This window comes from Eucalyptus grandis, chromosome 7 (assembly GCF_016545825.1).
Source record: "Eucalyptus grandis isolate ANBG69807.140 chromosome 7, ASM1654582v1, whole genome shotgun sequence".
In the NCBI taxonomy this organism is placed as follows: domain Eukaryota; kingdom Viridiplantae; phylum Streptophyta; class Magnoliopsida; order Myrtales; family Myrtaceae; genus Eucalyptus; species Eucalyptus grandis.
In genome coordinates this window covers 40,343,217-40,360,933 of record NC_052618.1, presented here as the reverse complement: position 1 = coordinate 40,360,933, position 17,717 = coordinate 40,343,217, and the positions used below count along the sequence as shown (strand labels likewise).

The following is a 17,717-nucleotide window of genomic DNA, read 5'->3' as shown; positions in this document are numbered from 1 at the left end:
CCCAAACCTATACATATATAACATATATATAATTTATTTCAATTCTATCTGAGGTATATATGTCATATTGATATAAGTTTGGAGTATTTTATGACACACAAAAAAGAAAAGGATATTTGTTTCACAATGGACAAGTTTAAGATTTTAATGATACAAAAAAGTTTGGTTATTTGTGTCTTAAAGGTTATAGTTTAGGGTTTTTTGTTAACACTATAACTTATTGCTGATTTGATTTTTTTCTTTCTAAAAATAATTCAAACTAATCTGATTTTGGGAAAAAAAAAACTATTTTTTTTTCATTTTTGGCTGAACAAATTTGTTTCAAATACGAGCTATATATAAAGCAAGTGGAATTAAAAATAAGTGCATTTTACACTAAGGAAATGAAACTAAATGAAATTAAACATGCAAATTTCAGATAAATTGCAATTTTTAATTCGTTTATCAGTATTCTCAATTACTTAATATTAAGCGAAATTTACTCAAGTAATAAAAGCTATCCTTCAAATTTTTCATTTTAATGTACGTTCATGTAATTAACAAAAGCTATACTTCAAATTATAAATATGATTAATGTAATAAGATATATTTCTCCTTTTTACTTAATTTCAAATTAAATGGATAAACTATATACTTAAGGATACTTTATCGTCATTTTCTTTTTCAAAATAAAATTAATAAGTCGAAAGATAAAAATGCTTGAGAAGGATGGCAGAAATTTATCTGAATATATTTTGTCTCTGTCCTAACCTATTTCATTGGATTTGAAAATACATTTAAAATAACTTTCTTTCGTCCGCTTTTAAATGTAATAAATTATAGGTGTTTGACTTTGGAGGATGACGAATCATTAACCCACCTAATTACTTGACATGGGCTGCGTGGCTGTCACAATAATAAAGTTAAGTGGCGTGTCAAATTACCGAAGCGAATATTCTCTCAATTATGATTTTAATTAATATAAGATGGAACTGATAATGGCTGAACAAGGGTAGTGCCAAGCCGAAGACCCAAAATATCTGCCGGTAAATTCGGCCGAAAACCCATTTCTTTGGGTGGTCCAAGGTCGAAGGGTCATGATTAGATTTGGTTCAAATGGAAAATGTTTCTCAGTGTGTTTTGATAATTTTTATGTTTTATTTTTATTTTTGCGATAGACACACTTTAATTTTTTTAATCCAAAACTTTCGCAACATAAACAAGTAGTTCCCCATATAACTATTTCATAATTTTTAAAATTTAAAAGGAAAATCTCAAATAAAGACCCAGTGAGCCTATTTTCTCAAATAAGAATTCGAAGTAACCATTATTCTAAATAATGACCCAAAGTAACTAACAAGTTTCAAATAAAAACCTAAACCTGCTAGCCGGCCAAAATGTTCACCGGCCGACGAGTGTGTGACATTTCCGGTGGCCGGAATATGAGTAATTTTGTCCCAAAAAATTATAGATAGAAATTAACAAACCCTAAAAACAAAACTCTCAAACTCTTCAGTTCTTCTTCTTCTGCTCTTCATATTTTATGTTTTTTGTCCCCTCTCGTTTGGAGAACCCAAATTCTCTCTTGATGGAGTAAGATCCCTAGCTCCCTGAGTTCCAAAGGTAAGTGCCCTCCCTCCCTCCCTCCCTCTCTCTCTCAATTTGAATGAAACTAACCTTGGTTGAACAGGAGTGTGAATCAAAGTGTATGGCAAAACTAGGAAAAGATAATGAAGAATCGAGACCCTTGCGTTACACACGAGTGTCTCAATAACAAAAAAGGTGGTTTTACTTAAGATTCGTCTTCTTCGTTGGAAAGAAATGAAGACAAAAAACAAAAAGAAGAAGATGTGAAGAAACAAAGGTAGGGGTTTTTGTTGTGTTTTAATATATGTACCATTAACAGAAAATTTATGTGCTCCAAGCAAGAGAGGACAAACAATAGAGAAAATGAATAGTAGAAGAAGAAAAATGTGAGAACATGAAGAGGTTTTTTTTTAGGTCAAAAGAACGTGAAGAGTTTGAGGGGTTTGTTTTGAGGGTTTGTTAATTTCTATCTATATTTTTTTTGACAAAATTCTATCGAAAATGTTACACTCTCGTTGGCCGATGAACATTTTGACTAGACAGCAAGTTCAGGTCCTTATTTGAAACTTGTTAGCCACTTCGGGTCTTTATTTGAGACAATGGCCACTTAGGGTTCTTATTTGAGAAAATAGGCTTACTTTGGGTTTTTATTTTAGATTTCCCCAAATTTAAATAATATTATAAATTTTGTGAAAAAGTAGAAGAGATTTTTTTCTTGCTTTTACTTAATTAATGACAAATAGGCCCTCAAATCAAATCTACAAAGCAAGTGCGAGTGACAAGTGATTAGGTGATCCACTAACGCAAAACAAATATCCACTTGGTTAATCTCGAGCCTGTTTTGCCACGCTCTGGAGGTCCGGTTCTAAAAATTTCATATTTGCTTTCTTCTTAAATTATCATATTTAATCATGTGCGATTAGACTTGTCAAGTGAGTGGATCGGGTTAGGTCAAGTTATAAATGATCCAATCCAAATCGACCAATTTAACCATTTTATAGCTCATTTATCGTAATGCAAACTTTTTTACTCAATCAATTCCCAACTCATACTCAAACCATTTAACTAAATTTAAGAAAGCTTATTTATTATGATTTTCTAAAAAAATGATATTGTCAAAATACTTTCGTGCAACACAAATTTAGTAAAAAAAAATTCATAATTTATTTAAAAATAAGTCTCCGTTTGATTCTTGGAAAATATTTTCCAACATGTATTTTTTCAAAAAAAAATTGCAGTATTCTCTAGTTTTTGCCTAAATTTTGAAAATAAATTAGAAAATATTTTCCATTGTTTCGTATAAAAAATATGATTAAAAATTTCTTGGTGCACTCCTTTTGTTTTTTATTTTATTTTTTAAAATAGAATTTTAAATTTTTTTCTTTTTCTTTTTATTCTTCTTTGATTGATTGCTAGCCACGACAATGGCTAGCAACTAGTCACAAGCAAGCTCGAGTCTTGCTAGCCTCGGGTGAGGCCTCGACCTCACTAGATCGGCAAGCTCAAGTCTTGCTTGATCAACAAGTCTTGAGCCTCGCCAATCATCGACGACCTCAAGCTTGCCTAAGGTCAACGAACTCATCCCTTGCCTGGTCGGTCATTGGCCTTCATTGTGCCAGCCATCGGCTAAGGAAGATGGGAGAATAAAGAAAAAAAAAAATGAAAGAAAGAAGAAAATAAAAAGATAGTATAAAAATAATTATAATTTCAATATTTAAATATATATATTATAAGGTTAAAGAGGGAAAGAGAATATGTGGGCCTTGAGTTGGAGATGGGTTCTAAGTCCAACCAATTTAGACCCATTTAAGTAGATAATTTTAGATTTAAGTGATCCATCTATGACCTATTTATGTTTTAAATGTGCACATATGGGTTTAAGATCCACTTTGATAGGTTTATGTGTGATATATCATCATTCAAGTAACGTAAATTATCGGTGTCTCTACTTTATAACATAAAGAGAAGATAATTTGCGTGCATTCATAAATGTTAGTCGAATCAAAAGGCTACGTATTTTGTATTATGGAAAAAAAAAAAGGAAACATAAAATGTTGATAGTTTTCCCACTAATGATTTTATTTTGTTCGACTTCTCCTACTTTTTGACTTTTTAAAAAATTCTCTTTTGATGTACAATTCTTCTTCTTTCCCTACATTGTCATTATTTAGTAGTCTTGTCATGACTTTTCCTTTTTATAATTATAGATGATTGACCACTAAGTTGATGCTTGTATTGGAAGTTGGGGGAAAGACCGTCAAAACATTTTCTTAATGTACAAGAATAACTATTACATTGTGAGACCCATCGATTCTTTACATTCACGTGATCATCTATTTTGGAAAAATTGTCCAAAAAGTCCTAAACATATTACACTTTTGTCAATTCAGTCCTAAACTTTTTAACTTTATCAATTCAATCCTAAACATTTTTACTTCTTGTCAATTGAGTTCATTCAACTAATTTTCATGGGAAAATAGTGACGTGGACACCGGCGGTGCCACGTAGGATAGCTGATCTTGACATAGACACTTTTAATATAATTTTAATATTTTTTGATTTTTTGTTTTTCCCTTCTTCTTTTTTTCTTTTAATTTTGGCTTTCTTCTTTGCCTTTTTTGGTGGCCGGCCATCAGCCACAGCCAGCCGACTGGCCTCATCCACCATAGACAAGGCCCGCTGGGTGAGGAAGAGCCCTAGTGAGGGGGAGCCCTCGCCCAAGTGTGACTTGGCTAGGGTCGCCTGGGTGAGGCCGACTTGCGCCTAGGCCAGGGCGGCCTTGCTGGCCGTTAGTTGGGTGACAGCGACATTGGGTGAGGCCGGCTGGCCTTGGCGAGGGTCGGCCTCGTCGGAAGGGAGCCCTCACCCAAGTGAGTGTCGACCTCGCCCATACTAGATCGACATCGGCCAACCCTCACCTAGGCCAAGGTGGCCTTGCTAGGCATCGGGTGGCTAGGGGCAAGGGCCAACCTTGCCGGATCTGGTTTGGGCGAGGCCGACACTCGCCTGGGAGAGGGCGAGCCTCGGCGAGGGCTCCCCTTGCCAGATCTAGCGAGGCCGGCCCTCGCCCAGGCGACCCTTGCCAGGCCGTGCTTGGGCAAAGGCTCCCCTCGCTAGGACTCACCCTCACTCGGCCAAGCCTCGCCTATGGTAGGCAAGGCCAGCCGGTTGGCTATGGCCAGTGGCCGGCCGTCCCCCATGGCTAGTGGCCGACCACCAGAAAAGGCCAAGAAGGAAAAAAAAAAAAAAAAGGAGGGAAAAAAAAAAAAAAAAAAAAATATTTAAAATAGTATTAAAAATTGTCCCACATCAGCACTAGTGGTCCTACGTGGCATTGCCAGCGTCCACGTCAATATTTTCTGGTCAAAATTGGCCGGGTGGACTCAATTGGCAAGAAGGGAAAATGTTTGGGACTGAATTGGCGAAAGTGCAATAGGTTTAAGACTTTTTAGATAATTTTCCCCATCTTTTTATGTATTGTTTCTCAAAAGTCTAAAGAGTTTAATTATTATCCTTATAATCACAACCATTTATCCGAATGTAGTTGTTTCCTTATCTAATTATTTGTTTGCATTCAGGTGGGCTATTTTCACAAATTATTTGATTAATTCTAATAATTTTTGCATCAAATAAACTATATCGCCCCTAATGACTTTTCATATTTGTGTAGTCTCCTCCAATTTAGTTACCTTGCCACTGTGAGTTCCCTTTAAACTCATTGTTATTTGCAAATAATAATTATATCTTCCTCATCATTGCTCTTGAAGCAACCCAGCCCATTTTTCATCACTCCTATTGTCCTACCTTAAAGCCTCATTTTATGGTGAACTTTTTATTTGTTATTTGATTAGCCTAGAAAATATCAAGTCTCTATTTACCATATCAAAGAAATGGTAATTTTGTCTTGCCATCGATGAGATACTTTTACACGGAATATGATGAGTATCTAAAAGTATATTAACAATAATGACGAATTTTGACTTTATTTGACAAATCTTTTAACAAGAGCTTCATTTATATCATCCGGTTATCTCATCATAGCCACTTTAGTATTTATAGAGAAATAAAAAAAAAAAGATAAAATTGAATAAATTTGGAATACACCATTTATATTTCAATTGGAGGATTAAGGGTGACTTTGTCTTTTGTGTGAAAATGGGTTGGATTTGCTCATGTCGGGAGTGGAAGCAGTCTCACCCTTTCATGTTTATCCTTGAATATATTCACTTTGCCTCCTAGAAAAGTAGATATCTTAATTTAAGCACCCTTGCGTTTGACACAATCACATTTTGTTTGTGTTTAAGTCCATCTTAAGGGCAAAAAACATTTGCAATCACTCTCGACTTATGTCGTACGAAATGAGATGCATCAAATGCACAGTAATGAATAATATCATAAACAATTGCAAAAAAAACCAAAAATATCTCCTTTAGGTTTCATAACTTTCAGAGACAGTGCAATAAATCCGAGGTGGATTTTCCTATAAAATGTCCTACATGATAAATAATTGAGAAAATCAAAACTCAGTGGATGCGTTCTGAAAAGTTAGGAGGAACTTAATCCATCTCTTGTAATATTTTGAAAAACTTAGTGTCATTTTCAATTTGCTATCCATTAAAAAGAATGACCACCTATGCTCGCCCGTGACAAATGAGTGGGGAGATCAATTTCAAGGGACCTTGGCAAAGGGTCTTAGTTAATTATGCCTAGCCAAGTCCAATTGGTCCCCATCAAAAGAGCAAATAGACGCTTTGCACAAATATAAAGAGAGTAGGGACAGAGAAAGTTCGCTTAGGTCGATTTCTAGTGGCTCTGCCCCTACCTTCTCCACCTCCCGAATCCGCTCGGTAGGTTCCCGCACTCCACCACAAGCGAAGGAAGGCAAACAGTATTTCACAGCTTGAGGTGTCGATGAAAACGAACCTTCACAAATCTCTTCAGCGCCGCCCCAGTGAGATTTAAATAATGTCAATGCGCAAAAACCTACACCAAGCAGGTGGAACATATGTCGCTTCCCTTCGAATTGATTCTAAACGCGAATAAGTAACGAATGGTAAGGTCGGCGAACGACCCTTGGGCTATCAGAACTTGTAGTCGTTCCACTGAGGATCTTGTATGTATCTATTTTCAATTGAACACTAAAATGTGTGTATTACAGGAAGCATGTCTCACATTATATGTTGCATTAACCATCATTATAGGTGCATCCACGTCCAAAACTGACGACTCAACCGCTGCGAGGAAAGCTTGAAACATAGAGTTGTAGGAAGCATACTTAAAGCACAGCAAGTACAGCGGGGAATCGCGAGCAAATTGTGTATCCTACTTGGTGGCTTGGGCAATAATGGTACTTATTGAACTCCGCTCTTCCTTTGCGGCTTCCACAAGTGAATCCTATCATGAGATGGTAAAGTGGTCTTTTGATCAGAGAAGCTGAAAATGAAAGTTCATAAGAAAGCACATAACAAATTGAACAAGAGCGAGTGGTGGGCAACCCAGTTTTTTTTTTTTTTTTTTTTTGGGGGGAGAGAGAGAGAGAGACCTGAGCTGCTATCAACCGGGCAACTGTTTTCTTGCTCGACTCTTGAAGTTCACCAGCAATCAAAAGCTCATCCAAGATATAGTAAGCCTTAAATGTTGATAGCATCAAACATTTCAGATATCATTTATTATCACAGATAGACAAGAATAAAGCAATACAAAGAGAAGATAAATATGTATTCTCTTGTACTGAATGAGCATAACCTACCTTATGGAAGTTAAATATCAAGTCCAACTCGCAAACCTGTGAAGAGTTAAAAAATTTGTGGTGAGATCTGGAACTTAATACAAACATCTCAGTATCTTATGAGTAAAAAAGTGTGTACTCACACTGCCAAAGTACCGGTCCAAAATCTCAACAAAATGATGAATTATCTCCAGGATCTCCAACTCATTGTCTTCCTGATCAATGCACATACAGAAATAGAGACTGGCATATCTGCACAACATCATTGAAATAAACTTGGTCATAAAAAATGGGGTGCAGAGTGCTATAAACTGAAGCCATGTATTCTTCTGTGGATGGAAATCTAACTAATCTTCATAAATTACCTTTTGTAAGCAACCTTAAATCCTCTCCACTCCACAAAATTGCAAAGTTTAGGTCCTCTACTAAGAACTAATCCACTGAGCTCTCGGATGACCTTCTCAGATGACAGCGTAACCCACATAAGCAGATCAGTAAAATGGGGCACGAAGAAACAATAAATCAACAGAGCAATGCAAAAAGGTACATGACAATAACTTCAGCAACAACAAGCAGCCACTAAGCTCAGGTGCTCAAATCTTATCAGTTTATCAAGAATCATTGGTGAGGTTTAATGAAATGGTATCTCAGAATAAGGACAATACCTTGGTTCTTTCCTTCTGTGTGTATGGAGAATACCATTTTGTCAACCTGACCTTCCCTTGACGACTGATCAGAAGTACAAAGTGAATCTAAAACACGCACAGATGAGAAAGAAGTTAAATATGCAGCTTGAGTCATATGCAGGCCAACATAGGAAATTGGCAAGCCAGCTTATATATGACATGATCATATCCAGAATGAGTAGCATATAAAATTAACAACTAGGAGGTAGGAGAAACCCAACTTGGAAATCAGTGCGTGATTAATTGGGATATATCTATTTTCATCTAGGTAAGCTTTTCTATAACATTTGGTGCCATCAAAATCTAAAAGCACAGCTCTGAGATGCAAAATGTTCATTCATGCTCTCATCCACCAAGCTCGAAGCGAGTCCTCGTGCGAAGCAGGTAGAATCGAGCTGACCAACAGAGTTTCTCTATTGTATCATAAGCTCCATGTTGAACATTTCCACACAAAAAATAACAAATTTCTGGATAATCGGAAACCAATTCCACTGAAGCTCGTCATTTGACAGAAACCACATCGTGACCCTCTTTAAATTCAAAGACAGATATGATCAACATAAACCACAGCTCCCCCACCTGAATCCCCTCATAAAATGGAAAAAAAGCCATCACTATCTTCTTCAATTACAACCAAGAACAAAGAAGAAAACCCAAGAAAGAACCAATCAAATTCACGATGAAGACGGTATTCAACTTCACATAAAAGGAGAAAAGTCAAAGGAAAGCGATGAGCTCAACCGGCAATCAAAAGTCACGAGAAGACCCAATTTCGCGCAGAAAAAATCCAAGAGCAGAGCCCAACAAAACACCATCGACAAATCTAACACAGCCTAAACCAAGCCAGCCACCCAGAAGCCGCAAGAGATCATCAGAATTCCAAGAACGAGAGGCGCGACATCAAGCAACGGATGCGCCGTTCGGCGGAAAAAGCTTGTTCCCGACTAATCCGGAAGAGCAAAAACGCAAAAGGGTGTACCATGATGGAGCTCCGCAGATCAAATTCGAGTTCTTCAAGTTCCGCAATCGACAGCGCAGGGTACTCGGTGGTGGTGATCTTGTGCACGCTCTTTCGGCTTTCGTCGTCGTCGTGGTGGTGTTGTTCGGAGAGCCTTTGAGGAGGAGAACCGCCTCAGGCCGTGATGGGCCGTATGCATCGCGGGCCGAGGACCTCGGCCCTCCCAAAAAGCCCAACTCATGATATAAGCCAGCCCATTGAAGGTCGAGCCTTCTTCCGTGTTGGGTTTCATAGATATTTTTAGGTTATTATAACGAAAAGCTTCAAACTAATACATCTATGACAAATTTATCTTAAATTAATTTTTTAACTACCAAAATCTCTAAACCAGTGCATTTATGATAAATTTATCACCCATTAATTTCCGTTAAATTGGATTAAGGGTGCGTTTGGGAATCCCTTTTCAAGGGGCTTTGGGAGCTAAAGATGTTTGGGCCAAAGTGGAGGTGTTTGGGAACCATTTTCGAAGGGACTTACGGGGAAGTTGGCATTGGCAATGCTGAAAGCCCAAGGCAGGTCTAGGGCTGCCTTGGGCTTTCAGCATTCTCGGAAGGTGGAGGTCCTTTGTTCACATGTCTCATTGTTCACTTCTTCTCCGGCGCGTGGACGAGCTCGAGAGGCGGCGATGGACTTGGGCGAGTCGGCGAGGTCGCGGCGACCATCACTTAGCGAGTCGCCGCGACCGCTTGCGAGTCCCGACGGCCCGCGAGTTGCGTCGCCGCGACCCGGCTACGGGTGGCGCGACCTTAGGCGCGACCTCAGGCGCGACCCGGATCACGGGTTGCGGAGGTCGCGCGACCTCGCAGCGATGGGCGCGACCCGGATCCGGTCGCCGCGAGGTTGTGCAACTTCAAGCGCGACCGCGCGACCCAAAACAGTCGCGGAGGTCGCGCGACCTCGGCGCGACCCGGATCCGGTCGCCGCGAGGTTGCGCGACCTCCGACGACCGGATCTAGGGTCGCGCCGCCGCCGCGAGGTCGCGCGACCTCGGCGAAGGGCTCTCGAGGGGGTCGTCCGACCTCGGGCGACCCTCGCCGGAGGTCGCACGACCCTAGGCGGCCCTTGCCGGTCGTCTCGGGGGCCGCCGAGGCTGCCGACGGCCGCCTGCCTCTCTCGGTGAACTCTTTTATTTATTTTTGATAATTTTTTTCTTTTTTTATTAATCACCAATTCTTTTGTAAATGTAGTTTTTCCAAACACTATTTTTCCCAAAGTTACTTCAAAATTGACTTTTAAAGTATAATTTACCAAACACAGTTGCATTTTGGAAAACATCTTTAACTCAAAGGTCTTTGCATTTTCCTAAAGGCTTTCCCCAAAAGTAGTTCCCAAACGCACCCTAATACCACAAAAAATCATAAATTGATAAATCTATGACAAACGGAGGGTAGAAACCGTCAACTATTATGTGTTGTTTAACTCAATAATTTAATGGTAAAATTTAATGAAAATTAATTAAAATAGGGTAAATTTGTCGCAAATGTATAAGTTTAGAGTTTTTATATTCAAAAAATTAGTTTGACGTGAATTTATTACGGATATACTAGTTTAAGATTTTTGTGGTATTCATCCTTGAAGTTTTTGCCTAATTCTTCCCATGCAACTAGGTTACCCCTTTTGAGTGGCTCTGTAATCTATCGAAGCATAAGAACTTGCCAGATCTAACCACAATTGCCTTGGTTCTGTGGAGTACATGGAAGGCCAAGAACGGGTTTGTATTTGGGACAACTGTCGCCAGACCCCAACAATGTGGTGGAAACAACTCTCATCACACTACAAAGCTTTCAAAAATGGAACTTAGCTGGAAGCAAATCGAAACCTAGAAAAGAGACACATCTACCTACTGGAAGCCACCTAGGGCTTGCAACTTTAAGGTAAATGTCGATGGGACTTTTGTCCCCGGTGAAACGCTTGCGTTGATCGGATGGGTCTGCTGCGATTCCGCCGACCGATTGTCGAATGGTGGCACGAAATCGGTGGCAGCGTCGTCTTTCCTCTTGGTCGAGGCTTGTGCCGTGGTTGAAGCCCTCGATTGTGTTCTCTCCCCTCAGAACGCTAGAGTCGTAAACACAAGACGCGCCCTCCCTTTCCTAAGCAATGTGGTCCCCGTCGAAACGGAATGCTTGGTCTTGGCTGAAGCAATATCAAGTCCTCACCAACTCACGTGGGAGGCTCAAGAATCAATCCATAATAAGTAAGGACGTTTTGTTTAATTTTCCCAATGTTCAGGTTTGTTATCGTCCTAAAGAAGCCAATGTGGTCACGGATTGGGTGGCCAAAAGCCATAGGAAAAATGGCTTACCTCAGCATTGGGTATCCTCCCCTCTTCGCAGCTTATTGTCTCCTTAGATCCATTTCTCGGGTTCTTCCATCTTGGATTAGTTTAACGAAAATTTTTATCGCCCCCCCACCCAAAAAGAAAAAAAAGAAAAAAAACTCTTGACCTGCATCCTTCACATAAGTCATCTTCTCCTTTCTAACTATCCCTCCAATTTGCAGGAATTTTCTTCTCTGATTAATTCCGATAACATTTTAAACATTAAGAGTCGATATGATATCTCTCTACACCGGTGCCGCCCTCCGGCAATCAGATGCTCAAGGCATATGCTCTGTTCTCAACGGAATTTCCTTCGTTTCCACTTTCCACCTTTATTTTGTCTTGATTCAAGATTAGCGTTTGCGTCCGCTGATCATCTCGATGGTCAATACTTCTCGCGACATGGATCGACAAACAGGATGGGATTCACGGATCCTGAGCCATCAGATCTTCATTTGAAAACTGGAAGGATGTTGGCATGCTTGAGATGCTCAACTTGGTCATTACAAAACATGAACCAAAGAAACCATTCTCGTGGCGGCTGATGATCCTATGATACGAAAACCTTCGCATGTTCATGTCCAAAATGGGATTCGTGGTGCAATCTTCTTGAGATGCTTGTCGAACAGTTTCACCCCAGCTCGATCCTTTCAGGAATGCGTGCGGAACTTGTAATGCCCATTGCAATATCCGTCGTCCTATATATAATATGATTTTGAAGATGATTGAGAAAGGTGACATTAATGTAAGGAACTGCTAAGTATTTGTCGCTTTGTGTTGACTTTGATTTAAGATCGATATCTAACTAGCAGTAATACAGTCATTTTTATGTACTTTATAAACAATTTCATTTTTATATGAATACACTATGCTGATCAAAAGCAATTCTTTCATTCCGTTTGTCCACTTAACTTATCTACTAACGGCTCCTAACATTATTGCACCTTGAAAGACCATCACCACATTAAAAAAAGAGGCAATAATATGGGGAGTACTTAAACTTCCATCATTTTTTTTATTATATCAAATATCTCGACTTTTCAAACGTCAGTTGATAGGAGGCCTTTGTTAAATTTACGCATAAAAAATGCCAACTTGAATACTAATGTCAATAAATAGTCATTAATTATTCACTTAAGACATTCGATTTTTTAAGATGATACTACATCAGCAGAGACGATTCAACATGACACTTTATCTTTTCTTATCATATATCACCTAAATAGACACCGTTTTTGCAAGTAAGCAAGTTATGTAAAACAAAAGAAAGGGGTAAATTTTTCAAAGATAGATCTGAAATATTTAATGGTTGACTTTTAATTATGAAAATAAAATAAAATCAAGTAGCACCAAAATTATGCTGTGAAGAAGCAACTGGACGTAATGCACGCTATAGATCAGTCTGAAAAAAATGAAGCAACTCCTATCAATTTGGGTTACTTGTAATTGCTGGATCATTGAAATCTAACCAATCTTGACAAGGAAGAATAGGCTTCAACATTTTATCAAATACATCACTAAGACTTGTCGAATTTACAGTCAGTTCCTCGCTAAAACTGAGGACAAGAAAATTACTGAACAAAAGACAATTTTTATGTGGTTGCCTCAAAGGCTCAAGGATGACTCATCAGATATCGTGTCGCCATTTTTGTTTTGCTGCTGAAGATCTCACATCAAACACAAGCTTCCTGCAGAGGGCAGGTAAACTGCGACCTCTCCAGCCACCTCTCAATGCAGTCCATGTGGAAAACATGGCCGCATCTATGGAGCTTGCTCACCAAGTGCTCTCCCTCGTAATCCACCAAGCAGATGGAGCAAGTCTTTTCATGGTCACCATCTTCTTTCTCCTCTTCTCCACCAGATTTCTGCAAATCTTGAAACCTACCCACTGGGAGCTGGAAACTGCAGGAGCTCTCCTGCGGTTGATACTTGCAAAAGACGAAGGCGAGGACTCTTGAGACGGCTATCCTCAGCTGCATAAGGGGAAGCCACATGCAGGTGTAGAAGATCAACATAGCTGTGGAGACACCAGATTGTGCATACACTAGGCAATACATTTTCTTGGGGTCTCTTTCTCTCTCTCTCTGAGGATTTCAAGAGGGTTTCTGGTTTCTTTTTTATCTTTCGTTTTCTGGGTGTTCGTGATTGATGAAGTAATCACCAAAGCAAAGGTTGATGTGAGCAAGGTAGGGAGGAATATAGTCCTATATATAGCCAGATGGGCAGCATGTCAAGAATGCATTCCTTTGTATTTTAATGTATTTTAGGCTCTCGGGATAGATCATACAATATTCTTTGGTAGATAGGCTCTGACTTTGCAGAGATTATTTTATGCTCTAACATAATTTAATTGAGGGTTTGAAAATATGGGGGTGTGCTACATCACATGAAGTAAATTAATCGGGGTGTTTAGTATTTTAAGGTGGTCATCGAACATCGAACGCGGCGGAGATGCAGGGACGGCGCCGACCCCACATTCTTCGATTTCTATGTTTAAAAAAATTAAATCCTGACAAACAACATATGATCTAATTCGCTTGTAAAGCACCCTGGCCCAATAAGAAAAATGAAGAAGAAGAAGAAAATGAAAGCATCATTGACAAAACAATGTTTAGGGTTTGCTTGATGCTTCAATATGCATTTTTTTTTTTTTTTAAATTTCCGCTTACTTCATTCCTAATATTTGCTTTATAAAGTACACCCGGTAAGTAATTATTACCAAACGAAATTGGGTCTTCAATCTTTTTGGAAGGACCTTGAAGTTCTCACAGCATTTAAATGCTCTAGCTCTTTCATTAGTTGAGAAAAAACTCCTTTTATCGCCAAGCATCACCGATATCAGGATTCCAAGATTTAAGAGGTAACACAATCAACGGGGAAAAAGCTTATCGCCAAAGGAATCCACCTCAAGACACGTGGCATACGATCGGAGGATACTCGCCACCTAAGGAATTCGCGTTATGATACATGGCTTGTAATTCACCACTTAAAGGAATCCACTAAAAGATACAGAGTTAACTTGAATATCCATTCCAAGAGCTCAATTGTAAAAACTTATCAAAACACTTGCTTACCTTCAAGAAAACCTTATAGGGTTTTATACAAGCCCCTAAAGTTTTAAATTGTTGTTCGCTCTTAAAATGTTCAACATATCTCTAAAGGTTATAAGCATTGATGTCTCTTTTCTTTATCATAACTACTCTATCCATCGATTGAGGAAATAAAATTTGCAATAACAGCAAAGAAATAACTCGAAAAACTCCTTTTTCTTTCGCTACCAAGATGCGTGTCAAGTAAAGAGTTCTTCTCGCTGGAGATTCAAGATCGTTCTGCTGTCTTCAATATTAATTTCTGAAACAAAGTCAACCCCTTGAGAAAAATAAAGGTTGAGATCGAGACTTTATACTTGGAACTTGGAAGGGGCAAGCTCCATCAACGACCTGAACCTTGACTTCCACTCCATTTTTATTCTTTTCCGGAAATAATTTCTTCAAATGATTCTTAGTTCCATCAGTTCATCCGCCGCATGATCTATCAAATCTTCCATTCTGAGGATTTTAAAAAACAAGAAGGTCAACTCAATCTTAATCTATTCATCAATCAACCGTTAGAGGATTAAAGAAAACACAGGAAAAGAAAGGATGGAAGTCAAGTTCAAACGCCAACTCCTCTTCTGCGCATGACTGAGGCACGACCATTAGAAGCAACATGACATGCTTACCATATGAAAAATATTAATTGGTGTCCTTATGATAAAGATTATCAACGCTCATCAAACGATTTGATGTAGTTTAGGAGGTTTGTCTGCGCTCACGCAAGGGAGAGTGGCAACCAATGAAAATAAGGTGGAAACACCAGCAAGTACTTTGAAGAAAACCGCCACAACTTCTAAACCTTATGTGCAGAATGTGAGTTCAACCCTAAACGTTTCAATTGGTTCAATCAAGTACCGAACATTTAGCAAGTGCAATTGAGTCCTAACCGCTAAATTGGTTCAATTAAGTGCTCAACTTTTACTGGAAATGCTATTAAGCCCCAAAAGTATGTTGAAGAGTCCAAATGAAGTCACATAATCACTTTTGGAGTGTCATGTGGGTAATTTTTGTACTGTTTATAGAAAAGACTTGTTTACACTTTTCGAAAAAATCTATTGATAGGTTCAAGAGAGTATTCTATACATAAAGTTTAGAACCTTCATAGTAGTCTTCCGTCAAGTATACAATAGAAACAATATGAACAAAGATAAAGAGAGTGGTGATAAATAAATAAATTAATAAATTAAAAAGAAAAAAATAAAAAAGGCTGCTTGGTGATAGTGGTTCGACCTCTTGCCTACTCCGCTCCCGTCTAGCAATTTTCATTCCTGTCACTACGACCAAAAATTATTGCGGCGAAAAATAAAAAATCCCAAAATTACCATCTACTTATTGATTGTTCCTGTAACTCATCTATCCAAAAGGCTTTTACACTTCCCCACAAGTGTATCAATTAAAAATATTATAACAAGGACTTTTACTGTTACCATAATAATAACAATAATAATACAAGTAACTAGAGGAATAGGGTAAGTCTAGCTGCCACAAGCAAGACTACCCTATAATTTAATACAATCTTTCTTTCCTTCATAATCTTTCTTGATTATGGCAAAAAAAAAAAAATCTTGATTTCCCTTTTACCAATGCCCTATCCTTTAGGGCCAATTTAGGCCAAGATCTATAGCCCCACCCAACCTCACCTCAATGTAACAATCTCTCTCTCGCCAGGCAACAAAAGCCGACCAAATCGCAGAAATCTTCTTGGGTGTTGGAAACCTGGTTCTTGGAGGGCGGGTCGTGGCCTCGGAGATAATTATATTAGTGAAGGTCGGAGATGTTTATGATTAGTTTAGTAGCGGGCGGTTGCTTTTTCTATGAAACAAAATGCACACGCCACGGTGACGGTGATGCGTCCTCCGAAACTTGAGCTCTCTCGCTTTTTTCTCTCCTTTCTTCTGCGATTTAAACTATGGAAGGACCACGTGGAATCCACGACCGACGCAGCTAAAATGGAGAGCCCCGGTCCCATGAATTTGCTCCTGCCATGACCCCGGACGCGTTGGAGAGATGTGTCTTCGTTTATACTTCTGTTGTTGAACCACGTGATGCCACCGCTGGTTTGACTTGGATCGCGTTTCATGTCGTCTTAGGAAGAACATGGAATTTCTATCTTCGTTGCCAGCCTATCCTCGGTTCGACACGAGGAGGGCAGAACATCCGATGAAGGCATGGACATGACCATGCCATGGACATGAAGACACTTGTTTAGAAAGTTCACTCTTTGGCTGAGCGAGAAAAGAAAGAATACAACATGAGCAAGAACAAACTCATGTTCGGCAAATGATACAGCAATCGGGCATAAACCAAATTTCACAACTCAAACGACACTTTACCATCGGCCTGCTTTTTGGTACCAAGATTACAATGTTGATAATGTGTAATGTGAGAAGGCACAATTCAAAAACCTATTATTCATGCATGGAACTGGCATAACATAGTCAAACGCCACTCTCGCGCCGGAAAATTACAAAGCTATCGTTTTGATTGTTCCTGAATTGGCGAGTGATGATTAAATTCCAGTTGATAAATAGGAAATGAGAGGCTTGTAAGGCCCTATTTTAAAATTCAGAAGATGAACACAATTAAAAGAAACCCATTTCTACTGGATAATTGAAGAATCCAGAAACCTTGTTAATACTGTTATCGACGACAATTAACCTCATAACCCATGAATTAAATCACATGCCACTCTCGTACAAAGAGATTACAAGTTCTTGCAGAGAACTGTTTCCGAACTGGCAAGGTCATGGTTAAACTCCCATTGAGAAGGAGAGAGAAACGGGTCGTCTTCTTAGTTTGTGACCATATCTTGAACTCTATAAAATGACTATTTGTATTTGTCTTGTATTTGTCTTTTTTATAATATATGGTAAACTTAGGATAAAATAATTACTCACATTCGAAATAGAATAGAAATTCAAAATCAGGAATAACTTTTCCTCAAATTTCCATATTCCATATGGCTGAACAAATATAATTTAAAATATTAATAATTATACACGAACGCATTTGCCTAGATCCTGTGAAATAACAAAGTAAAATATTATAACTTCAATAAATAACTAATATCATATATATTGAACTCAATAATTTAATCATATTTGAATCTTAATTCATCATTATTAGGAGGTTAAAAGATGGAAATAACGAGATACAAGACAGTTATGCTAATTATAGTTTAGGGGCTCTGGCCTAATAAACTTTCCATGAGATCTATATAGAGTGGCCAGTGCCAAGTGGGGAGTGTACTTGTAAAGGGACCGACTTATCTTTGTTAGAGATTTTGAGGAGTGGAGAGAGAGAGAGA

At 38.7% G+C, this 17,717-nt stretch overlaps 2 protein-coding genes across 2 annotated transcripts; both read right to left on the bottom strand.

Annotated features, from left to right (window-relative positions):
- Positions 1-6,625: 6,625 nt before the first annotated feature.
- Positions 6,626-9,106, bottom strand: LOC104415933 (AP-1 complex subunit sigma-1). Its single transcript, XM_010027360.3, has 7 exons — positions 8,960-9,106; positions 7,960-8,046; positions 7,660-7,751; positions 7,438-7,546; positions 7,316-7,351; positions 7,109-7,195; positions 6,626-6,960 (listed from the first exon to the last, which is right to left on the bottom strand). Exons 1-7 carry the CDS (start codon positions 8,960-8,962, stop codon positions 6,889-6,891), a joined length of 486 nt encoding a protein of 161 aa, XP_010025662.1. The 5' UTR covers positions 8,963-9,106; the 3' UTR covers positions 6,626-6,888.
- A 3,882-nt stretch (positions 9,107-12,988) lies between these two features.
- LOC120296137 (RING-H2 finger protein ATL18-like) lies at positions 12,989-13,372 on the bottom strand. Its single transcript, XM_039317803.1, has one exon. The coding sequence runs from the start codon at positions 13,370-13,372 to the stop codon at positions 12,989-12,991; it is 384 nt and encodes a 127-aa protein (XP_039173737.1).
- Between the last annotated feature and the right edge of the window lie 4,345 nt (positions 13,373-17,717).